This window comes from Podarcis liolepis, assembly GCF_965112155.1.
Source record: "Podarcis liolepis genome assembly, chromosome: 13".
Classification (NCBI taxonomy): Eukaryota; Metazoa; Chordata; class Lepidosauria; order Squamata; family Lacertidae; genus Podarcis; species Podarcis liolepis.
This window is the reverse complement of record NC_139573.1, coordinates 14,303,316-14,330,299: the sequence shown is the minus strand read 5'-3', so window position 1 is coordinate 14,330,299 and position 26,984 is coordinate 14,303,316. Positions and strand designations below refer to the sequence as shown.

General features: G+C 51.3%; 2 protein-coding genes across 6 annotated transcripts in view; one reads left to right on the top strand and one right to left on the bottom strand.

Annotated features, from left to right (window-relative positions):
• Nucleotides 1-4,031, top strand: part of TEP1 (telomerase associated protein 1) — a gene marked incomplete at its 5' end in the record, with an annotated part of 52,343 nt that extends 48,312 nt beyond the window's left edge. For all 4 annotated transcript variants that reach the window (XM_083471074.1, XM_083471073.1, XM_083471072.1 and 1 more), the window contains 5 exons: nt 35-158; nt 1,339-1,444; nt 2,091-2,197; nt 2,989-3,093; nt 3,393-4,031. In XM_083471074.1, the coding sequence (XP_083327200.1) occupies nt 35-158; nt 1,339-1,444; nt 2,091-2,197; nt 2,989-3,093; nt 3,393-3,527 (577 nt within the window). In that variant the 3' untranslated portion in view covers nt 3,528-4,031. The remainder of the gene's footprint in view (nt 1-34; nt 159-1,338; nt 1,445-2,090; nt 2,198-2,988; nt 3,094-3,392) is intronic.
• Nucleotides 3,948-26,379, bottom strand: PARP2 (poly(ADP-ribose) polymerase 2). Of its 2 annotated transcripts, none has more exons than XM_083471147.1 (19): nt 26,223-26,379; nt 24,439-24,647; nt 23,736-23,857; nt 15,674-15,886; nt 14,536-14,667; nt 14,116-14,186; nt 12,963-13,013; nt 12,287-12,383; nt 11,346-11,421; nt 11,145-11,247; nt 10,893-11,052; nt 10,132-10,270; nt 9,100-9,163; nt 8,485-8,619; nt 8,222-8,355; nt 7,426-7,525; nt 7,224-7,322; nt 5,635-5,759; nt 3,948-5,263 (listed from the first exon to the last, which is right to left on the bottom strand). In XM_083471147.1, the coding sequence occupies exons 2-19, from the start codon at nt 24,588-24,590 to the stop codon at nt 5,104-5,106; spliced, it is 2,133 nt and encodes a 710-aa protein (XP_083327273.1). In that variant the 5' UTR covers nt 24,591-24,647; nt 26,223-26,379; the 3' UTR covers nt 3,948-5,103. The 2 variants fall into 2 exon arrangements, with proteins under 2 accessions (XP_083327273.1, XP_083327274.1); XM_083471148.1 differs by lacking the exon at nt 26,223-26,379 and adding an exon at nt 25,735-26,193.
• Nucleotides 26,380-26,984: the final 605 nt, after the last annotated feature.

Sequence of the window (26,984 nt, the reverse complement as noted above, 5' to 3'; positions counted from 1 at the left end):
GCTCCAGTGCTGATCTTCTTTACCTCCATCTCAGATACACAGACAAAGTGTGGGATATCCAACAGCACGTGAGCTTTGACATATCTGTGTCCGAGGAGGAGGAGGGGCATATATTTCACATCTGGGACTCCGTGCACAGCCCGACCTTGTTCAAGATGGTGAGTGGCCACTGAGTGGCCCAGGTGGGAATCACCACAGGATTTGGCCAATTGCTGAGCTCTGAGCCTGCCAGGCTGCGTCTACCTACATGTTGTTGCACTCCTGCCTCCCGCAGTTTGGTCAAAATCATGCTGGTAGCTTCGAGAACACTATCCAACCATCTCGTCCTCTGTCATCCCCTTCTCCTTGTGCCCTCCATCTTTCCCAACATCAGGGTCTTTTCCAGGGAGTCTTCTCTTCTCATGAGGTGGCCAAAGTATTGGAGCCTCAGCTTCAGGATCTGTCCTTCCAGTGAGCACTCAGGGCTGATTTCCTTAAGAATGGAGAGGTTTGATCTTCTTGCAGTCCGTGGGACTCTGAAGAGTCTCCTCCAACACCATAATTCAAAAGCATCAATTCTTCGGCAATCAGCCTTCTTTATGGTCCAGCTCTCACTTCCATACATCACTACTGGGAAAACCATAGCTTTAACAATATGGACCTTTGTTGGCAAGGTGATGTCTCTGCTTTTTAAGATGCTGTCTACCTGCATAACCCCTGCTTATTATTGGTGAACTGATTGCATTGACATCCCACTTTTTTCTCAAAGGGAGCTCAAGGTGACTTTCATGGTTCTCCCCCCTTTCATCCCCACAGCAACCCTGTGAACTAGGGGGAAGGGGCAAGGGGCTTGCCCAGGGAGCTCCATGTGGGGGACTTGAGCCCAGGTTTCCCAAGTCCTAGCGGAAACTATGTACAAAGTCTCCTGATCCCTGAGCCCAGGGATAGTATCAGCTCAGAAAGCAGCTCCTTTGGTGGCTTTAAGCAAGCATATATGTGTCTCTGTGTACAGGCCTCAGGCCTGGGGGTGGGGGGTGGGCAAATGTGGCTCTGCAGGCCTCCCCCGATTGCTCATCCCACATCTGAGCTTTCCCGCTACCCACCCTCATTCCAATTACTTCCGGTGATGCCTGGTTTTTGCAGGAATTGTTCCACCAGGCTGTCCAGTCCAAAAGGAGATCCTGCAGCTCGGTTGCCGTTGTGGCATGGCTGCCTCAGTTGTTCTGTGATCTTGTGCCCTTGGTCTGACCAGCTCAGACTCCCAAGGCAGGTGGGACGTGGGTCTTCTGCCAGGAGAGGCCTGCTAATTTCTTGAGTTGCCCTTTCCTCACCAGAGTCGTCTTCTGTTTGTTCCTTTAGAGGGTAACCGAATCTGGGAAGTTAGAGGACACAGACGCCCTGGAGAAGATACCATGGGTACCCAAAAGGCCCTCTGTTTGGGTCACTGCTGCCCGGCAGGTCAAAGGTGAGGCCAAGACCAGGTTCCTGGTTATCCCAGTCTCACTTTTATATTTTTTTGAGAGAGACTTTTGCTGAAGCAAAATGTCACTCTTGCGCTCAGAACCTTCTTGTTGCTTAATGTTGTGCAGACATACTTGAAACTCTGGGGGCGTCCCCGGCTTGGCAACCCCAGAGGAGCCCGTGTTGACGGCCTGCCTCTGGAATGAAATCACATTTAATGGGCTTAAAACATTTGCTATCTAAGATTCCAACGAGGTGCAATAATTTTGTAGGTTGTAACTGGGTGGAGATTGGCACAGTGTAGGGGTAGCCGAAGGTCACGCTCCCCAAAACTCCAGATTGCAATTCCCCTAGGCCTCAGCAAGCATGGAAGTTGTAGTCAAATGAGATCTGGCAGGCACCCTATTGGCTACTCCAGCACAGAATATGAAAAGCCCTGTAAAAGACAGCAGAAATCAGCTTGCATTAGAAAGGTGGATGCGTAAGTGGTAGATTTTGGATATGGGCTTGTGGGCACCTGGTTGGCTACTCTGAGAACAGAATGCTGGACTATAGGCCTGATCTAGCAGAGCTCCAGCTGATTTGAAAGGAGTGGAGTTAGAGTTGGAGGGAGAGATGCACTCTTAATTCTGGCTTTTCCATTGGGACAGGTAAACTCCTATTATGCGCAGACTCTGAAGGATGCCTCTGGACTCAGACCCGGCAGACTGAGGAGAGAGTGGATAAATGGAAGCCTGATGGCTGGCAGAGGAAAAAGGCAAGTCCTAGGGATGGGGGGAGAAGATAGGATGAATGGGGACCCACCTGCGTCTGAATCATCAGCCTGAGCAGCGAGCGGGATGCCTCCCGGGTGCAATTTTGAGTCACGTGCCCGGGATTTTGAGCCCTTGCCTACCTCTGGGGCCTGATCCAGTTTGGAGATGCTTCCATAGAGTTCACTTGCAGTGCATCCACATCTAGGGGAACTGCAGTTTTGTAAAGGAAGGTCGTTTTAGGTCTCTTAGCAGGAAAATCTAAGCTTCCTCGACAAACCTACAATGCCCAAGGTTATGCAGTGTAAACCAAAAGAGCAGAAGTTGCTTACAAAACGATCTTAGGTTTGTGGCATGGATGCACTTTTGTTGTTCTGCTGGAGCAGGAAAATACTGCCTTGTGGGGAACAGTGAAAAAGTCCACTGAAATTTGGACCCCAAACCAGACTCTTACTTTACATTCTATTTCCTAATGAGATGAAATTGCCCTGAGTGCATTACATACATTCATCATGCTGCATTTAGACTGGCTTGTTTTTAAAATGTGAACCACTTTGAGCACAGATACATTTTAGTAAATGCTGTGTAATAGTAGACTGTGAGTATGCAAAGTGACTTTAAAAATGCTCTCGGGGCTTGAGAACTGGGACTTCCTTAATTGGCCTGAATCCTCAGGGTCACAGAGAGGGTGGGGGTAAGGCAGTGTGATCTCTCTCTCGCTCTCCCTGTGGCCCCAAGGAAGCACTTCCCAAGCCCTAGCGGACTTTAAAAATTCTTCTGCGTCTGTTGTTACTAGATTCACAGTGACAAAATCACAGCCCTGCATGTCCTCGGAGAGAGGATTGTAACAGCATCACATGACCGAGATGTGAAGATTTGGGATGGCAACACTATGAAACTGGTGAGTAACTTCACACTCCCCTTCCTCTCCCTGTGGGGCGTTTCTTACATAAGAGTCCTGGGAATTGTAGCTCTGTGAATGGTTAACCTACAGTTCCCAGGATTCTTTTGCGGTAGGGAATCATGTCTTTTATGCCTTAGTGTTGTTGTTTTTCAACATGACTAAATTTGCTTCAGGATGTAAATAAAGCACTATATATATGAATTCAACAAACCTAACCTCTTCCCCATCTTTCATTTCTGTATGCAAAGCTTTTCTTCTAACCCTTCCTTGTTCTCTATCCTGTTTCCTTTACACAGCTGGGCCAGTTCCGATGCCATGGGCCAGTTTCACAGCTCCAGCCTTGGACCGATGCAGACTCCTCCCTTTTTCTCTACGCGGGTGACACTCTGGGCAACGTTTATTCCTTGGAGTGGAGCTCCGTCTCTGCTTGAGGGACGTGGCTTTCGGGGGAGAGCTCCTGCCAGCAGCCTCTTAAGCCTGGCACTTCTCCTTTCCAGAGATGAATGCAGCTGTTTTGCTGCTACCTCCTCAGCCTTGCCCCTACCCTCTCAGCAGCTGGAATCTGCAGACCCCGCATGGCTTCTTAGTTGATGTGGAGGCCGTGATTCTGTCACAGCCTATGCTTGCTTAGCAACTGTAGGCCACAGAATTCAGATACCATGTGAGGAACCACCTTAGAAACCTGGCTGGAGTCTGGGGTTGAGCCAGTCAAGCTTTGTAGCTCACCTCTACCTAACCACAGAGGTGAAAGACAAGTTTCAGAAGGGCTAAATCTATTGTGTGTACAGATTTCCCCTGCGCCCCCTTTGCCTTCAAAATACTGTGATGACAAATTTGCAACCACTGATGCCTTCTGTATAGTGTTTTTATTTTGCTAATGTGCCTTCCCTTATTTTACAAGTCAATTAAGAAATAAAATGGAGCAATGTCAACCATTTTTGTGTTCCTCTGTGCTAAAGAACCCGTACTTAGTAAACAGTGAGGAGCAGCAGGGCTGAGAAATGGCAACGTGGGCTGGCGCTGTGCTTTGAAGCCCGGATATTGGGCCTTCAAGGCACAGCATAGGGGCATCTTTGAAAGTCCCTGTGCTTTGTGGCAAGACTTCAGAAGCTCCTTTTGGCTTGGCTGGGTCACCTTTATACTTGTCCCCACGTGACATCCTATGCAGTTGACAAAAGGGTTTGTGTGACCAAAATTGCCTTTTGGGTAATAAGAGAGACCTCCTGGGCTGAAACTCTGCTTTAAGGCATGGAATGGGGAAGCTTTCTGAGACAAGAGGCCCCCATTCTTTCGTTGCATGCCTTCCTGGGAGGAGGAAGAGAACATGCCAGTAGAGACTGAGGCCACCACTCCACAACCAGTCTCTCACACCTTTCTTCATTATTGAAGAAGGGGAGGAGGGGAGAGACATATAGCAAGAAGGGGAGTCCTGTACCCCCCCCGGCACTCAGCTGACTGGGAAACAGCTGAGCAACAGCAAAGGAGGCACCTGCGCCTTTGCAGCCCACTGTTTCAAGGGGCCTTGAGGCATCACCTTCCTTTGCCCTCTCCTTGTCTTGCTTCAAGGTGATTCCAGAGCACTTGGCAAGCATCAGAAGAGGCGTGTTACTACTGACCGATCTGCAGAAGCAGCAGTTGTGGGATTAGAAGGGTGAAGAAACAGGTGAAGCACCTTAAACCCAAGGGGAGGGGAGGGCTTTTGAAATAACTTGAGAAAGGCTTTGCAGGCCTACAGCCCACTGCTGCTCCAAGGCTTTAGTTGTTCCACAGTCTTCCTAACACAACACCATAGCCTGTTTTCTACAAAAGGGGTGCCTTTGTCAACTCCCTTAACAAGGCCAGTGTATTAAACCAAGTTTTAATCAACTGCACTCTAGGAATAAAATTCCATGGAAGGAGGTCAAGTTCTCAAGTCTCTCAGCTTAAAGGCACTTGAGACGTCAGCTTGGAAAAAACAAGGCCTGTGGTTTTTCTGTTGCCATCCTCCTCTGCTTCGCCTGCTGAACTTCACCAGAGCTGGGTGAAATTGAAGCGCACCTTGAGGAGGTACTTCATGCGCACCTGCCGTGGGTCGTAGACAATGAACTCATTGTAATTCAGGGTGTAGCCGTTGGGGTTCACCACCCCGGTTTCTGCAGCAGGGCCCAGGGGGACCAGAGCCCCATGGCTGCCAGGGAAGGAAAAAGAGAACACAGTGTTTAGAAATTCATGTTGCACACAAACACCCATGTGCCTTGCCTGCACCAGGAGTGTTTTTAATCAGAGATCTAGTTACAGGTAGGTAGCCGTGTTGGGCTGCCGTAGTCGAAACAAAATAGAAAAATTCCTTCTGGTAGCACCTTAGAGACCAACTAAGCTTGTTATTGGTATGAGCTTTCGTGTGCAAACTTAGTTGGTCTCTAAGGTGCTACCGGAAGGAATTTTTTTATTTATTCAGAGATGCATGGAAACACCCTGGTCCACAAATCTCTCTGCTGCCTTAAGGACAGCCTTTGAATTTTCAGCCAGGTAGGCTTCCTCCACCCACTCCAAACTCACAGTGTCATGCTGTTGGCCGGGGACGGCGCCATCTTGCCAAGCCCTTTGGTGCAATGTTTGCTGGTCAGCAGTTTCTCCGCTTCAGGGTTGGCCTCCAACAGTTCGTTGCATTCGCCCAGAGCTACCTACAGAGGCAGGAGAGCAGAACTTCATCCCCAGTTCATGCATTCATCACTTGAATATTTAAAACACTGTAGCTGAACTCCTGTAAATGGCCTCTAATTTGAGAAGCGATCAGAGGAAGGAGGAATATGGGGCGGTGATGGGTTGTGGGGATACTGGTTTTACAAGGTTGAGCCCCAGGCACACCTCCCCCTTTCCCTTGCGCTTTTTAAAAGTTATTTTAACATTTTGTTTGGTGTGTTTTTTAATGTAATATGTCCAGTTGTCCTGTATGCAATGTATGGAGTAGTGCCATCTCAGCTCACTGCAATCTTAACTGCACAGAGGCACTTGTTTTAATATTAGTTATCAATTCTTGCATTTGGATCCCAAATAGCTCAGAGTGGGGGACATTGTTCTCCCTCATCTCACTTCCTCCCCACAACAGCCCTGTGAGGTAGGTTAGGCTGAGAGGCAGAGCCTTGGTCCAAGTGGGGATTTGAACCCTGGTCTCTGCCAGGTCCTAGTCAGATGCTCTAACCACTATGGCTAATTTGTACTGAACCAGCAGTTCTTGCCAGTAAGCTAAAGGCTAGTCCGAGGGTTCAATCCATCCACAGTCTACAGAGCCCATAACACCCCGCTGTCACTCCTCAACTCAGCAACAAGTCCTGCCAGCCTAAGTCTCTCTTTCTCTCCAAAAGTCAGCCTAAACTGGGCCTATACTCTGCAAATTTGAATCACAGGGCTGCCCCACCGAGTCTTTTATGTATTTATTTACACTCCAGGGAAGGCTAGAGCTGCGGTAAGCAGTTATTTTGGACTACAGTTCCCTTCATCCCCCTTTTTTCTTTTAATACATTTTATTAACTTTTACATAAAGTTTCCAAAAGACATACAACATATTTTCTTATCTTATACAATGTTTTGGACTTCCATCCACCACATTTGAAGATTTTTCAGTCTTTATCACTTAATCTGCATTTCATTAGTTTCACTATTATTTTTAATAGTCCTTCACTAATAATTCTCTTCATGCTTTTCTCTGCAATATTTCACATAGACCTCCTTACAAAACTTCTTGTAGTCCTACTAGCGTAATCTGTTGATTACAATTACTCTTCAAATAATTCACATATTTACTCCAGTCCTCTGAGAATCTCTGATCCTGCAGGTTTCGAATCCTTCCTGTCATTTTATCTAATCCTGCATAGTCCATTAATTTCATCTGCCCTTCATTCCCGTTTTTTGTGTGCATATAAATTGTGATTTTTTTTATCACTTAGTTTTGATACTGCTTAGTATTAAAACACCTCCAAGCAGTGTGCACACGAACACAAAAAAACCCCTGAAGAAACAACAGACAACTTAAAATGAAATATTACAAAAACACAGAGTTACATATAAAACCCGGAACTGAGGGAATTGTAGTCTACGTGTGCAGGCGCTCTTTGCCCCCTCCCCCCAAAATGGGATGCAGATCTCACCTCCGACAGCAACAGCAAGCCGACGTCTTTCTCACGGGTGGCAAAGCAGTAGTTGGCACTCTTGGAGGACATGTCGGCAAAGTAGATTCCTTTCCCAAACTTGAAGGGAAGGAAAGGAAGCTCAGTAAGGTCAGCCCTGCCATGAGGTGAGCCAGGAGCAACAGGCCAAGAGCTCAGCAGAGGACAAAGTGGGGAGACTCACCATGTAGCCAGTGACAGGGGCTTCCGGGGGGGCCACCCGCAACCCGTGACTCAATATCCCTGCCCAGTTGCCCAGGCGCGATCCGTGCCACAGCAGTGTCCTGAGAAAGGGGAAGAAGCCCAGAAGAGAATCACAATGGGGATCTCTAGGCTGAGAGCCAGCATGGTGTCTCAACCTGTGGGTCCCCAGATGTTGTTGGACTACAACTCCCATCATCCCTGAGCTCTGGCCTTGCTAGCTAGGGGTGATGGGAGTTGTAGTTCAACAACATCTGGGGACCCACAGGTTGAGAAAGGCTGGATTAGAGGTTACAGTGCTGGGCTAGGATTTCAGGGGGGTTGGACTAGATGAGCCTTGGGGGTCCCCTTCCAAATCTACAATTCTAGAATGATATGACTCATGAGAGCCAGGTTCAAATCCCCACTTGAGTCATGAAGCTCACTGCAAGACCTTGGGCCAGTTGCTCGCTCTCAGGCTAATGTACCTCGCAGGGCTGTTGTTGTTGTTGTGAGAAGAGAATCATAGCACTGTAGAGTTGGAAGGGACCCTGAGGGTCATCTAAGTCCAGCCCCCTGCAATGCAGGAATACGCAGCTGTCCCATACGGGGATCAAACCTGCAGCCTTGGGGTTAGCAACACCATGCTCTAACCGACTGAGCTAGCCAGGATGGGTATGTAGGCCACACTTTTGAGCTACTTGGAGGAAAGGTGGCCTATATAAATGCAATAAATAAATAAAAACAGGCTCAAGTGGGGTGTCTCTCTCCTCGCCCCCCACCCCGCTCCTTCCACTCACCGGTTGGGGAGGTCGGAGCGGAAGGTCGAGTCTGGATCGGAGCCCTCCTTGTTCAGCACAAAGGCCTCCAGCAGCGTCATGGTGTAATCTTGGTGCGTGGGAGCATGAGTGGACAACAGGTAGCGCTCCAAGACCTGGGAAGGAGTAGGGAACTATCAGAGGAGAAGCAACAACTCCCCACATATTTTTATTTTTTTAAAGCATGGGCAGAGTTTTCCTGGGACTTCCCCTCCCCACCCGCCCAGTCCCTGTCCCTCACATACTGGGAAGTCAGGACTCTCCCTCTCCAAAGGTCGAATCTCACAGCTGAGGCCGCGATAGTTCCGGTCCAGCGGGTGCTCCTTGTCCAGCTGCTCTGACCGCACCAGTTTAATGGCAGCACGGATCTCGCCGAGAGCCTTGAGGGGCAAAAGGAAAGCAGGCGGGAGTGGCAGGAGCGTTTTCACAGGACAGCAGGACCACCAGCACTACCCAAATTGATCCATCCATGGTGGGCATCTTCTGTCTGTTGATTGATTGATTGATTGATTGGGATAGTCTCAATCAGTTCCTTCTCCCACTCCCCATCTGGAATGAGGGGAGTTAGGAGGCTTGAGGCCCAGTCACTTATTCCTCCAAATTTGCATGGGAAGGAAATTCAATTTCCTTTAAAAAGATATATTTACAATTTTGTTGAGACTATTAGTGAATTAAATAAATAAGAATGAAGAACAAAGAAAGAATATGTTATGTTATTTTGTTACTGCTGCTGTTCTTTGCTTTAAAAGAATTTTTTTTAAAAAATGAAATTCCCTTTCCTAGCATGATCTTGGCATTCTGCTGGCCAGATACTGGGGGCATCCCATTCGCTCCCCCCACTTGCATTTGAGCGCTCTTACCTCCAGCAGCTGAGCCTTCTCCTGCAGCTCCTCTTCTGTGCTGATCAGCGGAGGGGTCCTCAGTCTGCAAAAGGGGATCGGGGTGGGGGCACAGACTTTAGGAAAGGTTGCAGAAACGAAGGGGGGGGGTATATACATTCATTGGGTTTTGCACTCCTACACACACTGTTCTACACTTGCAAAGAACTGGTCCTTTCGTGCGGCAGCAACTGCTCTCTGCAACTCCCCAGTTATGAAATGTTAGGCAGGTACCTTCACTGTTGATGTTTTCAACAGCTGCTACAAACTTTAAGGAATGCCTATCCATGCTGGGAATTTTACCATATATAGGTAAAGGTAAAGGGACCCCTGACCATTAGGTCCAGTCATGACCGACTCTGGGGTTGTGGCGCTCATCTCGCTTTATTGGCCAAGGGAGCCAGCATACAGCTTCTGGGTGATGTGCCAGCATGACTAAGCCACTTCTGGCGAACCAGAGCAGCGCACGGAAACGCCATTTACCTTCCCACCAGAGCAGTACCTATTTATCTACTTGCACTTTGACGTGCTTTCGAACTGCTAGGTTGGCAAGAGCAGGGACCAAGCAACGGGAGCTCACCCCGTTGCGGGGATTCGAACTGCCGACCTTCTGATTGGCAAGTCTAGGCTCTGTAGTTTAACCCACAGCACCACCCGCATTCCTTGGTTTTTATACTTGGTTTAAAACTGTTGAGTTTATCTATATTTTGGTACACATTATTCTCGTTTCTAATGCTTGATTTGATCAATATTTTCTTATGTGCCTATGTAAAGCACGCAGAGGACTGTTGTCGTTGACAACATGAAAAGAGCCTGGAGGATGAGGCGATTGGTCCTGCATCCACACCGTGGCAGGAAGGTGGTTGGGGGGGGGGAGGCATATATTACATGATCGTGAATAACTTGGAAAGTGGGTTGTACGGAGTTCTGAGTATAGAGAGACAACAGAGTCCCATCCCTGAGCCACTGGGAGCCCAAGGTAAGGAGGGTTGCCCCTGGCCTGGCAGCACTAACCCGAAATCATGGGGAATCCGCGTGTAGAATTCATTGCAGGCCTCCACCAGGGCACGGCCGGTCTGCTTCCGCTTGAGACATGCCTCTACCTTTTGCAGCGATTGGTACCCTGCGCTGATCTGTTCAGCCGTCAGCTTTCCTGGAGGGGACATGGGAGAGAGAAGAACTCAGCCCAAGGTGTTTCTGTCTGCCCCCCAAAAGTTACTGGGCTTTATGCTTAACTTGCCCAAGCAATGCAGCCCATTTGAAATGACATGGAAAGCAACAATTCTCCCAATGGTGTAGCACAGTGGAATTAAAACAACAACTACTAGGGGCTCCCACCCCTGCACACGCCACTCACCTACATGACCCCCCCTTGCCTAAACCACAACTATTCACCCCTCCCTTTACACTTTGCTGCCGCCGCTCTTGTGGGGGAAGGAGAAAGAAAGGGCCAAAGTCTACTGGCGGCCATGAGAACTGTAGCGTGACAACATCCTTAGGGTTTTATTATATAGTATGAGACATTTGCTTCCAGATTTCACTCCAAACGTAAGAACACAAGAAGAGCCTCCTGGATCAGGCCAATGGCCCATCCAATACCCAGTAGTCAACCAGATGCCTGTGGGAAACCCGCAAGCTGGATTCGAGCATGAGAACACTCTCCCCTCTTGTGGTTTCCAGATTTCTGTATTAAAAGATTTCCTCTTTGCCGCTCTTCTCTCTTTAGAGCTCCTGAACTAAGTTAGATATAAAAGTGACAAGTTAGGGCCACTTGCCTAGAGGAGCCTTCTTGGTGTCATACTTCATCTCCACCACCATTTCCTCCATGGTGCGGATGCTGCAAATCAGCTTCACCAAGGCCTGAACTCGTGGGTCCAGCTGTGACACAGGCTTGGGGCACGAGGCTGTCTTCTGCGAGGCAGCTTTCTCCTCATTCTGGAAAGAATGTAAAGCAAAAGATTATGAGGCAGAGCGTCCTTCAGCCACAAGACCTCCCCTCCCTGCTCCTTCCCTCCCTGAAGTCTCACTGCATCATTGGCTTCATAGTCCAGGTGGAGAATATCATATTTGCCAGGAACCTTCTGGAAGCTGCAACGCTTGGTCCACTCATTCTTGGTTTTGTCCAAAAACCTAAAAGAGGTAGAGGAAAGAAGACACGAGACCAGTTCAAGGAGGGCAGGCATTGGATGGGATGGGGGAAGACCTCCAAAATTCCCAATGTGACTCACTTTTTGGTGAAGATGTCTTTGGCTTTAGCTAAATCTCCAGCACAACTCACAAGCGAGTGCTGACCCGGCTTACCAACTGAGAAGGAAAGAGACAAAGAGAGAATGGGGGAAGGCTAAGAAAAAAACACCATTGTAGAGTGTGGGACAGTGGAAGAGATGACGTGTTGCTTTCTGGAGCTGTGAAGGAAGTCCAAGAGCCGTGGCTCCAAGGGATGGTTTCTACAGAGCCACAACCACACACTTTGGAATGAGGGAAGCAGATAACTGCTTTGCTATATGGGGCCAATCCAATGCTCTGTCTCCGACAGTGGTCAACCAGATTGCTGGGGCAAAGCTCACAAACAAGACTTGAAAGTGAGATTTCCCATCTTGTTGCAATCCATCATGAGCAACCAGAGGTTCAACTTTGAGTAGACCCTTTGAAATCAACGCAAGTAGGTGAGCCATGTCTATTGATTTCCATGGGGCTACTCTGAGTATAGGGACGCAGGTGGCGCTGTGGGTTAAACCACAGAGCCTAGGGCTTGCTGATCAGAAGGTTGGCGGTTCGAATCCCTGTGACGGGGTGAGCTCCCATTGCTTGGTCCCAGCTCCTGCCAACCTAGTAGTTCAAAAGCATCAAAGTGCAAGTAGATAAATAGGTACTGCTCTGGTGGGAAGGTAAACGACATTTCCGTGTGCTGCTCTGGTTCGCCAGAAGCGGCTTAGTCATGCTGGCCACATGAGCCAGAAGTTATACGCCGGTTCCCTCGGCCAATAAAGCGAGATGAGCGCCGCAACCCCAGAGTCGGTCACGACTGGACTGAGTGGTCAGGGGTCCCTTTACCTTTACCTACTCTGCGTATGACTAACTTTGGATACAACTCCAAATGTTATACAGCCTCTAGGGGCTCCATCCTCAGCGACTGTGTCATACGATCGCCCCCAAGTTCATGACTCACCACGCCCCCAACGCATCCAGACGCTGTAGTTCCGGGCTCTGTCATCCTCCAACAACTGGATTAGGTAGTATTTGTTGTTGTTGAATTGGAGGTTTGTCTGGGAGGAACCAAGGAGAAGGAAGACGGTGAGAGCAGATCAGTGGCAGCACCCCTCCCTGAAAAAGTTCATCTGGTGCATATGTTATAGTCATGCCTAGCCCTGATCTGGTACGGGGTCCTTGGAGGATAAACCAGATACTCCACAGATTGAGGAACTTGAGGAGCGAGCAGGGTCCCCTAGAACCACAGCTGAAGGACCCTCAGTTGGGAATCTGCTGAAGAACACTTGCGGCTGTCAGAGGAAGAGGTGGAGCCACTTCCCGGTCTCAAATAACTCCAGAGCCCCCAAAGCTCCGGATCTGGGCTGTTGTGCAATTTGAGAAAGGTATCTCCTCGTGAGCAAGTGATGCCCCCCCTTCCCAAGCAAAGTATATATACCTCCCCTCCCCAGGACTGTTTAATCTTCACACCAACCCTACAATGGTAGGTTAGGCAGAGAGATTGGCTCAAGGTTTGTGGCTAAGTGGGGATTTGAACACGAGTCTCCCCGTTTGCTTCCATCACCCTGCGCTATACAGGCATCTAGTTTAACTATCCACTAAAATGCAGGTGAAAAGTAGCCTACAAGCCCACTCACCTGATTCAACATCACATCGTAAACGTCGTCTCCCTCACAATAAACGTGAGCCTTGTTTGGGAAGGAAGAGCAGCAGGAAAGAGAGAAGAAAAAAGATGGTTATTTTCAGAGCAAAATGATTAGAAAATAGCATGAGCAGGGGTGGCTAACCTTTTAATTTTTTTTTTAGCCAAGCGGCATCGAGCTACCAAGCTAGATTGACCAGCCAACTGTTGTGGCCCAACATGCCTGTTCTTAAGTCCTTGGTAAGCTTTTACTTCAGAATGCAGGTACTTGTCATCGTCCCCCACCACTGACCTTGTTGTTGGGCTCCAACTGCCAACAGCCCTGGGGCAATATGAGGGAATTTGTAGTCATCTGAAAGGCCATAGGGAAGGCCCATCCCTGTTACTCAAAGAGTAGTACAATACAGTGGTACCTTGGTTCTCAAACATCTTGGTACTCAAACAACCTGGAACCCAAACACTGCAAACCCAGAAGTGTTCTGGTTTGCGAACTTTTTCTGGAAGCTGAACCTGCTCTGTTTGAGTGATATGCTTCTGATTTGAGTGCCACGCTTCCGTTTTGAGTGTTACGCTGAGGTCTGTCTGTTTTTGCTATTTATTTTGCCTTTTTGTGGCTCTTTTTTGTTTGTTATTCTGACTGTGTGGAACCCAGTTCAGCTACACAGGTTGTACAATGATAATAAAGGTATTATTATTATTATTACTGATTGATTGAATGTGTTACTGCAGTACATTGTTTGTTGTTTTCATTTTAGGGATCGATGGTCTTGTTAGATAGCAAAATTCATGTTAAATTGCTGTTTTAGGGGTTATTTATAAAAGTCTGGAACGGATTAATCCATTTTGCATTACTTTCTATCGCAAAGCGTGCCTTGATTTTGGAACGCTTTGGTTTTGGAACGGACTGCCGGAACGGATTAAGTTTGAGAAACAAGCTACCACTGTAAATTAAAAACCACCTCCCTTCTGTTTTTGAACGTGCGTTTTATATGTTTTCAGTCAGGAGGGGCTGCTGTTATGAGGCTTAGCCAAGGTGGTGCTCGCCTCCAAATCCCTTCAGCCCCAGACTGACAGGCCGAGGGTCAGGAATGGTAGTCTCAGCAAACTAGAGGCCAACGGTTTTCCATTCATGCCAGTAGGTGCCTTACATTGCCCAGCTTGGCAGAGCATTCTGGATCCACGGGTGCTTTTCCCTTCACTATCAGCGTCCTCACGGCCTCTGCGGAGGGAAAGGAGGTGGGTTGGAGCACAGATGTGCTGATTAAATTCACCCCAATCCCTCACAAACTTGGCATCTACGATGCTACTAGCTAGCCTCTTAAGAACCTCGGCATTTCTTTAAAAATATACACGGTTCTAGTTCCTGAGAGTGTTAATCCCGAGCTGCTTAAAAGCAGGCAGTACGTTCTGGCAATAAACACAGCCAGCAGCCTCCTGGGAGAGGTGCTTCAGTTCATGCTATAAATCACCACCTGCTTATATCCCCAAGGTCTGAGCTGCTAGGCTCAAGTTGTTGGCGGATTTGGCTGACAGGCCGATCCACTAAGACCTGTCCATTTGGCTGTTACCCTTGTTATCTGCGTCTCCTTGAGATGTTGCGGTATCCCCTCCGCCCCGGGCCTTCTTAGCAGGAACGGGGCTTTCGGTCCCTGAGATGCTGTTGCTTGGCTGGGATCCTCTGTCCTCAGTCTCTGCAGCGTCTGAAAGAGAGAGAAAAGCCCAAGGTGGAGCAGGCCTGCTGGTTGCAGCTTCTGAAAAGTGTAAGAGAGATTTTGGGAGGCTATGAACTGGTTCTACCTTGGCATAAATATATCCCCATCTATATATCTCCCAGGGACACAGGTGGTGCTGTGGGTTAAACCACAGAGCCTAGGACTTGCCGATCAGAAGGTCGGCAGTTCGAATCCCCATGGCGGGGTGAGCTCCCGTTGCTCGGTCCCTGCTCCTGCCAACCTAGCAGTTCAAAAGCATGTCAAAGTGCAAGTAGATAAATAGGTACCGCTCCAGCGGGAAGGTAAACGGCGTTTCTGTGCACTGCTCTGGTTCGCCATAAGCGGCTTAGTCATGCTGGCCACATGACCCGGAAGCTGTATGCCGGCTCTCTCGGCCAGTAAAGCAAGATGAGCGCCGCAACCCCAGAGCCGGCCACAACTGGACCTAATGGTCAGGGGTCCCTTTACCTTTATATATCTCCCACACACCCCTCTCATTTTTTTGTATCATTTTTATGAAGTTTCCAAAAATATTTCAAAACATTTATCATCATATACATTTTTAAACAGTTTCCTCCTCTTTCAGTAATCCACTGCTTATTTTTCAAATCCTACCGGAGACTTCATATATGGGTGATAATTTGATGGATAATCCATCAGTTGTTTCCATTCTTCCTTAAACACTTCGTCAACATGTCCTCTTGATTTCACTGTTAATTTCGCCATTTCAGCCCCGCTCCCTCTCCATTCTGCACCCGTGCAATGAAAAGGCATTATTGGAAGGAAAGGGAATATTTTGGCCTGGCAAAAACATTCAAGGTGGGTGCAATGCAGGGCTGCAGCACAGGGAGAGTCCTACAGGCATGCTAGGTCCACAGGCCTGAGCTTCCCAATCTTTCTTGCTGGCCTTTCTTGCAACGCTAATCTGAAGCCTCAATGAGGACTGGAAGAATGCAAAGTATTATCACCAACGTAAAACCCTACATCCTTGTACCTGACTCCCTGCGTTCCATCAGACGTTCAAACCCAGTCCGGCTGTTGGTCTGCACCATGCGGGCTGTGTCCAGCTTGTAGCGTGTCCGCCCAACCATCACTTCCACTGTGGGTTCTCCATGGCCATTCCTGGCTGCCTGCAGGGCCAGGCAGGTGTCCACAGGGTAAGGAAGCCACTCGCCTTCTTCGTCTCCTTGCCAGCACCAAACAAAATCTGGACCAGCACAGTGGCAGGGAGAGAGCAGGAGGAGAGAAGATTTCTCAGTCAAAACCTGGCGAAGCAAGTCCTAAGGCACTAGGATGCATTTTCTAGCAATCCTTCAGTGAGGAGAAATGGGTAAATGAACATGTGCCCAGAGGAACACTTGCCTTCAAGGCAAAGGGCACAATAGGGGTGGTTTTGATGGTGCTGGACTCCAACTCCCATCAGCCCCAGGCAACAAGGTCAGGAATGATGGACATTGTAGTCCAACACGGTCTGGAGGGCCACATGTTCCCCATCCCTGCGCTAAGGGCCAAAACCTGCAGTGATGTCCCCTCACTGCCCAACAAGGCTTTGCCACCCAACATGGGCTGCATTTAACCTGCTGACACACCCCTGTCCGCACTGAGCAGCAAATCTGTCTTGCATTTGGAGTGCGACACTGTAGGTGATGCTGCAGCCAGGGAAAGCACCATGAAAAGCACTTTGCATTTTATTCCAGGAACTCATGGTGGGTTCCATGGAGGTTCCCAGGCTATCTCTCATCCATGCACTGACCAGACGGACTGACCTGCTCAGCTTCCTCATAGCAGTTGCATCACTGCATGACTTCAGACCAGACCCCTGGAAGCTTTCAGCATTTAAACTGCAAATGGACTTCATAGCAAATCCTTTTGAAGGCGCGTACTGTGGCCCTTCTGAAGTTTTGTCTGATGTCATAAGTGTTAGAATTCCTGCTCCATGATTGCAGTCATGGGATTGTTGTCTATCACATGAGGGTGTATGTTTTGGCTCCACAAAGTGGGAAGTGACAATGACAGGATGTTTGTGTTACTGTGTTCCATGAAGTGGAACTATTGTCCTTTGTTTTTTTCTCTTTGCTGTCTGATGCTAGAGAGAGAGGGAGCCATGTTGCAGTGCACTGTGTGTGTTTATAAAGTAGATTAGCCAAAATGCTGAGTTGCTGAGGTCTGTTACGCAAGATGCGAAGACTCTGCAGATCCCTAAGTCTGCAGATATCTGTTGGCATCGGTCGCTGTGATGTTTGGTGTCAGGGGTTCAGGAGCAGAGGCAAGGGCAAGGGAGGAAACAGAGAGCGAGGGGGAGGAGGCAGAAGAAAAGATGAGTGATGACGACGACCCGAGATCTCCGAGTCTTTCCAGTGAATCAGAAGATTCACAGAAAGGAGCACCAGTGGCCAGGGCAAGGGGGGAGACTAGGGGGACACCCCAGGAAGATAGAGCCAGAGGGGACTCAGAGGGGAGCAGTTGGAAATCGGGACCAGCGTCACCGCCAGAGAGCAGGGAAGAGGAAGGGCGCCAGGGATCAAGCGCTGGCAGCTCACAACAGGAGGGAGGGCACGAGTCAGGAGTGGCCACACCTCCATCGGGGAGCGAAGAAACGGTTAGACGGAAGGTGGAAGGTTGGGCGCGCACGCCAAGTTCAAATGCACAGGAAGGTGGCGCAGTAGGCAGCCCGGAAAGGGAGCCAGGTCCTAAAGCCCGGCGCAAGGAGACAGGAGGGTCCGGGGGGTCAGCGTCAGAAGAATCCCGGAAGGAAGAGACCCCGGGGGGCAGAGGGACCCAGAGAAGAACAGTCAGGCGGAAAAGGTGGAGCAGGGCTAGGATATTAAGTTGGTGTACAAGGGGCGGAGACTCAGATGGAGCTTCGCCGATCTAACCATAAGACGTAGAGTTGCACGCAGCAGCTTGAGAATGGAAACTGTAACTCAATAAAGACTTTTATTTAATGATCGCTGGCTAGCGTGATCCTCTGTGAGCTAGGATCTGGAAGCAACTCTGACAGTAAGCTCCGTCTCATAAATTGTGGGCATCCACGGCCTCGCGGAGAGGAGAGAAAGCGGGTGCCTACTAGCGAGCTCACGAACGGCAGACAATATGACGGCCGAACAGCAGATAGCGGAACTCAGAGAAGCAGTGTCACGACTGAATGCCGAGGCTCTTGCATCCAGGAAGAGAGAGGAGGACGCAGCTGCCGCCTACAGGGATCTCCAGGTCAGGTTGGAAGTGCTTACGAAGCAAGGGCAACTGACACCCAAACCAGAGGGGGTTGGGTTGGGGAGACGAACAGGCGGTCTGGTCTCTCACTTCGATGGGAATTTGCAACAGTACCCCAACTTTAGAGCAGATGTAATGTGTGCACTGCAACTGCTGAACAAAGACTTTAGAGATGAGCAAGAGAAGGTGGGATTCATCATGTCCCATTTGCATGGAGACGCTAAAGCATGGCTGCGCAATTTGTGGAGAGATAAGGATCCGGCGCTCCAAAATGCGGATGCCTTTATTAAAGCGATGGATGGGTGCTTTTTATCAAGCATTGACGTGGATCTTGCTCGGCAGCAGATACATGGACTAAGGCAAGGGAGGGCCAGCGTAAGGCAGTACCATGCCCGCTTTTTCGCTTTGGTCAGTGCCCTGGAATGGGACAGAGATTCGGCCCCTGTAAGAGACCTGTTTTGGGAGGGATTGCATGGCTCGGTTAAAGATGAAATTGCGAGGGGGGAGAGACCCCGGACCACACAGGAGATCGTTCAGAGGGCGCTGGCGGTGGGGGTGCGGCTGGAAGAACGTCCGTGGAGCAGGGACGAAGGGCGTGGAGGGCGCGAACCAGCCAGGGGCTCCTCCTTCCTTCCCAGAGAAGCAGCGCGTGCGCAATCCACGCCTCCGCCAGGAGGAGGGGCGGAACCTATGGAGGTTGGAGGTGCAAGGGCTCAGTCAGCAGCCAGAGCCCTAGCACCGGCAACAGTGAAAGCGAAGCCTCCTAGAGGGAACAGGAAGTGTTACATATGTGATGATCCACAGCATATGGCGAAAGAGTGTCCCCGGAGGCTCCACAAGCACACTGCAGCCTCAGCAATGGTAACTGCAGCAACGCAGCAAGCAGAACCACAGCAGGGAAACGACGGAGTCTGGCTGGAGGAAGAGGCACTGGGGCCCAGCCAGACGTGTCAGTGAAGCAGTCCCCAGAGATTTTACAGCCCCTGGACCCCCTCCCGCCCAAACCAGTAGTACGGCTCACCGCATCTCTCCAGCTGCCCAATGGAATCACCATGGACGTGCCAATCACCATTGACTCAGGAAGCAATGCGGACTTTATAGGGCAGGACTTTGTCGACCGGCACGCTATACAGTTGCTGCCTGCCACGCTGCCCCTGCAGGTTGTCACGGTGGATGGCAGGGAGCTGCTAGGGGGGCAAGTGGTGAAGCAGACGCCACCAATGGTGATGCGACTTGGGAATCACAGGGAAGTCATTAGCTTCAACGTCACTCAACTATCGGACACGCCCATTGTATTGGGCATGAGTTGGCTGGACAAGCACAGCCCAACGCTGGCTTGGTACCAGAGGCAGCTGACCTTCGGCTCTTCCTTTTGCGCTGAACACTGCATCGTGCCCCGGCAGGAAGGAGAGGAAGAGGAGTCACAGCTGCAGCTAGGCACGCTGCAAGCGGTTCCCCACAAGTACGCAGAATTTTTGGAGGTTTTCTGCGAGAAGGAGGCAGACAGGCTACCCCCCCCACAGACCATATGACTGCAAAATTGACCTGCTGCCGGGGGCGGCGCTGCCCAAAGGGAAGCTGTATTCCATGTCTGAGGACAAACTGCAGGAACTCAAAGAGTTCATAGATCATAATTTGGAGCGCGGTTTCATCCGAGAGTCCAAGGCAGCGGGGGGCAGTCCGGTATTCTTTGTTAAGAAGCGGGACACGCCCCAAAAAAGACTCGTAGTGGACTATCGCATTTTGAACAGTGTGACCAAGCCATCGGACTTCCCCATGCCCCGAATCGACGACCTCCTCGCAAAGGTACGCAAGGGCAGCGTGTTCACCAAGTTGGACCTGCGAGGGGCGTACAACCTCATTCGCATGCGGGAAGGAGATGAGTGGAAGACAGCCATGTTCACGCCCCTGGGCACCTACGAATATAGAGTTATGCCTTTTGGATTGCAAAATGGCTCCCACGTTTTTCAAGCTTTCATGCATCACGTGTTGGCGGGGCTCCTCTACAAGACGTGCGTCTGTTTCTTGGATGACATCCTGATCTTTTCGGAATCGCAGCAGGAGCATGACAGACACGTCAGGGAAGTGCTGAGCAGGCTACAGCAACATAGGCTTTACGCCAAGCTGGAGAAGTGCCAATTCGACGTGACGGAGGTGGATTTCCTGGGCTACAAGTTGTCTGACAAGGGGCTCGCCATGGACAGCGCTAAGGTTCGAGCAGTGTTGGATTGGAAAAGCCCACGCAACCGGAAGGAGGTCCAACGGTTTGTCGGCTTCGCGAACTTCTATCGCAAGTTTATCAAAGGCTTTGCTATGCAGACAGCGGCCATCACGGACACGCTCAGCTCCAAGAAAAAGAAGTTCATCTGGACAGAGCAGGCGGAGCAGTCCTTTCAGGCACTCAAGCGTCTCTTCGCGTCGGAAGAGCAGCTGCTTCACGTCAACCCCAGCAGGCCGATGAGGGTGGAGACAGACGCTTCGGACAGAGCCGTGGGAGCAGTCCTGCTGCAGAAGGACCCGCAGGGGGTTTGGAGGCCGGGAGCGTTTTACTCAAGGAAGCTCAGCAAGTCCGAACAGAACTACACCATCTGGGACAGGGAGTTGCTGGCCATTCATGCAGCATTCAAAGCGTGGAGGCACTTCCTGATCGGCGCCAAGCACACGGTACAGGTCTGCACAGACCACAAGAATCTGGAGCACTGGCGCACGGCACAGTTCCTGAACCAGAGGCAAATACGTTGGGCTGAGTTCTTTGCGAACTTCGACTTCCGAATAGAGTATGTCCCGGGGGACACCAACATCATGGCGGATGCTCTCTCCCGTAAGCCACAGTATCTGGAGGAGGCAACGCCAGCGGCCGCCATGCACATCTTCGCACCGACAGTGTGGGCGTGCGCTGCGGCAACAGTTGACCTGGAGGCGGTGCGACGAGCGTTGCAGGATGACTCCTTCGTGCAAGCAAAGATGGCAGAGGTGCACAGGGGCACGGCAGCGACCGACGAGTTCCAGCTGCGAGATGGATTGCTCATCCGTAAAGGGGCCATCTACGTGCCGGGAGACGAACTTCGCGCCAAGGTACTGCAGCAGCTGCACGACGCGCCTACTGCCGGGCACTTTGGCAAGGAGAAGACGGTGGAATTAGTCGCCAGAGACTTCTGGTGGCCCGGAATGAGAGGGGAAGTCGCGGACTACGTGGCGAGGTGTGACACCTGCCAGAGGGCCAAACCAGTGCACAGACCGCCGGCCGGACTGCTGGAACCGCTGCAAACTCCGTTCGAACCATGGGAGAGAGTGGCCCTGGACTTTGTCACGGATCTGCCCAGCTCGAGGGGCAAGACGGCTGTGCTGGTGGTGGTGGACTTGTTCTCCAAGATGGCACATTTCATTCCGTGTGCGAAGGTGGCCACGGCGGAACAAACCGCCAAACTGTTCATAGATCACGTGTTCAAGGTTCACGGTCTGCCGCGGTCTATTCTGTCCGACCGAGGGCGACAGTTCTTCTCGAACTTCTGGCAGAAGCTGATGGGCTTCCTGAACGTCAAGATCAACCTGGCGTCGGCTAGACACCCGCAGACCAACGGGCAAGCGGAGCGGGTCAATGCCATCATGCAGCAGTACCTGAGATGTTATGCGAATCAACAGCCTGCGACGTGGGTGGATTACCTGCCTCTCGCCGAGTTCGCCTACAACAACACGAAGCACGTGTCCACGGGGGTCACGCCGTTCTTCGCCAACAACGGGAGGCACCCCAGAACCTTCCCGGGACTGGAAAGAATGGGGGAGGGGGAGCCGCAGACAGCTGATGCGTTCGCGTCGGAGTTGCAGGAGGTCCACGATCAGCTGCGGCGGCACCTGGAGCTGGCTAAACACGCATACAAGGTACAAGCGGACAAACACAGAAGGGTTGGCGAAGAGATCCATGTGGGAGACTGGGTCTGGTTAGCAGCCCACGCAGTGCCGGCCAGGTCGTTGGCGAAGAAGAAACTAGGGCATAAACAACTGGGGCCCTACCAAGTCGAAGAGCAGGTCAACCCGGTGGCTTTCAGGCTGGCGCTTCCGGAGGGCTCCAGGATGCATCCGGTGTTCCACAGATCGGTGCTCACTCCCTACAAGGCACCTCACAGGTTTCAGGAACCAGGAACGGCACCGAGTCCGCTCCGAGAGAGAACCGGGCAAGGGGGAGTGGCACAGGAGGAGCGCATCAACGAAGTCACGGAGATTTTGGACTCCAGATGGGGGGAAGAGGGGGTAGAATACCTTCTCGCCAAGGAGGGCACCCCGGCCAGTGCCAACAGCTGGGTGCCGGGCTACGCTTTAGACGAACCTCTGCTCAAAGAAGAGTTTCATGCCCTCTTCCCACATAGGCCAATGCCAGCAGACTTTTTCGACGACTGGCTTTTCACGCCCACGCTTTCAGCCAGCACGTTCCGGGGGTTCGACTCGGACGAGGAACCGACACGAGACGCCCGTTCCCCGGAGGGGTCACCCTCGGGATCTGCTTCAGAACCCTCGTATTGGTGGGATGATCGACCAGAGGAGCAGTTCCGCAGAAAGTGGCTGGAGGGCCCGGGACGAGCACCGTCTCCAGAAGGAAGCGAGGGAGAGACGGACATGGACGTTTTCGGGGACGACCCGGGTTTCGAGCACGGCGGCACAGAGATGGAAGCGGAGGTGACCGTCGTCGACGAGAGCAGGGAGGAAGAACCGGAAGACTTCAGATGGAGGCCCGCCACGGGAAGCGAACTGTACCCGACATTCGTCCCCCTGACACGGCAGCACCCAGCTCCCGCACCGGAAGGAGGGGAGGGGGGAAGAGGGGGCTTCGAGGGGGGGATGGATGTCAGGGGTTCAGGAGCAGAGGCAAGGGCAAGGGAGGAAACAGAGAGCGAGGGGGAGGAGGCAGAAGAAAAGATGAGTGATGACGACGACCCGAGATCTCCGAGTCTTTCCAGTGAATCAGAAGATTCACAGAAAGGAGCACCAGTGGCCAGGGCAAGGGGGGAGACTAGGGGGACACCCCAGGAAGATAGAGCCAGAGGGGACTCAGAGGGGAGCAGTTGGAAATCGGGACCAGCGTCACCGCCAGAGAGCAGGGAAGAGGAAGGGCGCCAGGGATCAAGCGCTGGCAGCTCACAACAGGAGGGAGGGCACGAGTCAGGAGTGGCCACACCTCCATCGGGGAGCGAAGAAACGGTTAGACGGAAGGTGGAAGGTTGGGCGCGCACGCCAAGTTCAAATGCACAGGAAGGTGGCGCAGTAGGCAGCCCGGAAAGGGAGCCAGGTCCTAAAGCCCGGCGCAAGGAGACAGGAGGGTCCGGGGGGTCAGCGTCAGAAGAATCCCGGAAGGAAGAGACCCCGGGGGGCAGAGGGACCCAGAGAAGAACAGTCAGGCGGAAAAGGTGGAGCAGGGCTAGGATATTAAGTTGGTGTACAAGGGGCGGAGACTCAGACGGAGCTTCGCCGATCTAACCATAAGACGTAGAGTTGCACGCAGCAGCTTGAGAATGGAAACTGTAACTCAATAAAGACTTTTATTTAATGATCGCTGGCTAGCGTGATCCTCTGTGAGCTAGGATCTGGAAGCAACTCTGACATTTGGGCAGAAGAAAGCTTTTGAAGCTCCCGAACGATTGACCAGGATGGAGGGAATGTGCCAGTCAGGCATGTGTCTCTGCCAAGGTCCTACTCGAGAGTAGGACCAGCTCCTGACAATAAGGACATCAGGCGACTGACAGATGTGTGGGCTTGCTCATCTGCCAAAGTTGGCCCATGGGAAAGGAAAGACTCTTGGTCTGCTGGCGGGATCCACTAAGAAAATGCAAGAAAATTAAAAGTTTGCTCACAAGAATCCTGATCCTGCACAGCTGCAGCCACACGCGATTCCAGCCCCGTCTGTTTATTCCGTTGCAGCATCTTGCGCAGGTCCACACAGGACTCCCCGATGTCCGCAGAGAGCTTCCCGGCTCTGTAGGAAACGCAGACGCCTCCAATGTCATCGCCCTGACTCAATTCGGCCTGCCTTCTCCATGTGTGGGGGTCAACAATGGGAGCACCAATGTGGTGAAGGGGCCTGGCTCAGAGGGAGAGCATCTGCTCCACATGCTGAGAATCCCAGGTTCAATTCCTGGCATCTCCAAATAGAGATTTTTTGGGGGGAGGGGGACCCTTTCTGCCAGTCAATGAAAACAACACTGACTTAGATGGACCAATGGTCTGGCTTGGTATAAGGGAACTTCCCAGGTGAGGAATGATGGGAGTTGTCATCTAGCATCTAGAGCAGCCTTTCTCAACCACTGCCCCCTCCCAAATGTTGTAGGACTACAACTCCCATCATCCCTAGCTACTGGTCAGGGATGATGGGAGTTGTAGTCCAGCAGCATCTGGAGATCCAAGGTTGAGAAAGGTTGATCTGGAGTGCCACAATCCCCAGCATCTCCAGATAGGGTTGGGGAAAGACCCTCAACCCCTGGAGAGATGCTGCCAGCCAATGTCTAGTGACCCAGTGATCCGACTCCCAATATTAAGCAGTTTCCTGCACTAACTCACCGGGCTGCCTGGCTCAGGATCTCGCTCTGCTCGGGCAAGAACTGCTGCCACCTGTCGCCAGGGGTCTCCCACTCCCAGCGCAGCTCCAGCTCAGCCCCAGCAGTGCTGGGCTCCCCGTTCTGGCGCTCGGGGGCCTTCCGCTTCCGTCTCATCCCTGAGGCGGCGTCAGAGCGTGCAAAGGAGGCTGAGTCAACACCTCACACAATCACCTAAACAAAGAAGCCGAAGTATCACTGGGGATCATTGCAGATGACCTCTACAGCAAGAAGATGCCTCATTCTGGATAGCTCAGTTGGTTAGCGTGTGGTGCTGATAGCACCTAGGTTGCAGGTTTTGATCCCCATATGAGACAGTTGCATTGCAGGGGTTGGGACAAGATGATCCTTAGGGTCCCTTCCAACTTTACAGTTCTATGATCCTTTACGCACAGGCTTCAGAACTACATGCCTTACTATGGCAAATACTTAATAAGAGTTTTGTGGCACCTTATACAGGTATAGACCAAAAAAATTATTGCAACAGAAGCCATTGAGAGCCCACTTGGCCGTATGAGTGGAAAGTTATAGCACCACTTCCTGCTTTTTTTGGGGGGGGGCAGGGGGCGTTCAGGCCAGGCACAGCCAATGGGGCTGTTCTGTCTGAGTGGGCACACCTTTGTGCCACGGACTGCCTTTCTGCCAAATTGCAGGGTGCAATTTTAAAACACTAAATCAAATGATGCAAAGTCCTCTCAGGTTGATGGCAGACTTAAGGAAGCAGGGTGGGCTGGCCGAACAGATCTCTTAAGCCACTGGCGGCTCTGTCAGGAGTCGGTAGTATTTACTCCCTGGCTGTACTGGGTCAGGCCCTCCTTCTGCCTTCCCTCAGACCTTTATGAAGCCACAACAGGGAAGCCTGTGGCTACTCCCCTCTTTTCTGGGTCCCATTCCCACTAGGGAGAGGACAAGGAAAAGGAGCAGAAGATTGGCAGGGGGACCCTTCCTGGGCTTGGCAGATGCCCAACAAAGGCTGGCACCCAATGCTGCTCAGATATACATACATGCACAGGGACAGGAATTGTAAACATGGTGGCCAAAAGGTACCGAAATGAAACAAACACAGAAATGTCACAAGCCGTAACTCTTGCCCATCACTGCCTTTATGGCCCCGATGTTCACAGTTCTTATGTACAAGCACACACAACAAACCATTGCTGTTATGTTCACACAAGGGGGCGTTTCATGCACCGAATGAAAAAGCTCCTGCTGCAATCATCACGCTGGTCTTTCTGCCGGGTTTTGCCTGTGCTTTACCTACCGAACTTCACCAACATTTATCTGGCCCGGAGGACTGTTTCAAATCAGCTGCGGTGAAATGCATTCGTCACACGCCCTCGAGACACCATTTCCGCCCCACTGTGATCCCGCAGATAGAAACCTGACTCCGGGGAAGTGCGGATTCCCCAGCTACCGCGGTGATACCGACCCCCCAGCGTGACCAAACCTTGCTAATCGTATCATAAACTAAAGACATGGTGACAATCAGTCAATCAACCGGCGCGCATTATCTCCCAGGACCCACCCCTGGCTCTTCTGGGGCTGAGCTCTTGATCTGAATCGCCCTGCCCTACCTGGCCACTTAACCCTTTCCAGCCCACTTCCCTAATTCCTTGATCCTCAACCGCTGAGCCTGCAAGCAAGCTGATGATCTGCCTCCCGCTTTCTATTATTTTCAAAAAAAAAATCTACCGCTCTGTGCAATATTTTCCATCGATTTCCCTCCCTGACCCGCTTTCCCAAACCAACCTGTTCCGCGTTGCCTTCTCTTTTTTTTGAAGCTATTACGAGGCTGCAAACAGCGCCTTTTTCCTGCTCCCGGGGAACGTTCCACGGGCCAGCCCCTTTTTACTTCATTTGCATACGTCTGTTTTGCATGCTACGCCTCGGGCGAATCGATAAAAAGCAACCTGCGCGCGCACGCGTAGGGGACCTCCAGCTTTCGCGCCATTGAGGAGGCAGGGAAATGCAAATTAAGAAGCGTTGCATGATGGTCGCCGCTCACAGTTTAGCATTTCCTTCCCTGGCGTTTCTTTTATCTCACTATTATTAGTATTATTATTATTATTTGTACAGTTCCGAGATTGCGGCCACGAAGGACCTGGCCAATATATGGATTCCAAGATAATGGATTCCCCGCACCATGACCTTGTTGGCGACTAAACACCGGACACTATATATTGGAATAAGGCTTCACTTCCCGTTGGCTGGGCGGAAGCTCTCCGAAGAGGCCACGTGCTGGGTGTTTGTCACCCTTGTTGCGCCTCTGGGAAGGTCTGAGAGAAGGGCCGAGCATCACCCTAGCAGGGTGCCGCCTCCTGGAGGTGGGTGAGTCCCCAGCGATATGGGTCCTCGGCGAAGTCCGATATTGGGCAGGAGAAGCTGGAAACGGGGGAACTCCGCCCCCTTCCAGCGGATGCCTCCGTGGCTCGCTTGGGATTTGGGAATGACTCACGGCCAGCAATCTTGAGTACAATGGGAAGAGGTGAAGCGTAAGCGAACAGCGGCTTC

Excerpts from the sequence above, each read along its gene's own strand:
- PARP2 (XM_083471147.1), bottom strand. The coding sequence starts at position 24,590 with ATGAGACGGAAGCGGAAGGCCCCCGAGCGCCAGAACGGGGAGCCCAGC. Across the intron at positions 8,620-9,099 it reads AGAAGGCTCAGCTGCTGGAG|GCTCTCGGCGAGATCCGTGC; the intron begins GTAAGAGCGCTC and ends TTGCCCCTCAAG. Across the intron at positions 7,526-8,221 it reads CGCTCCGACCTCCCCAACCG|GACACTGCTGTGGCACGGAT; the intron begins GTGAGTGGAAGG and ends CCCCTTTCTCAG.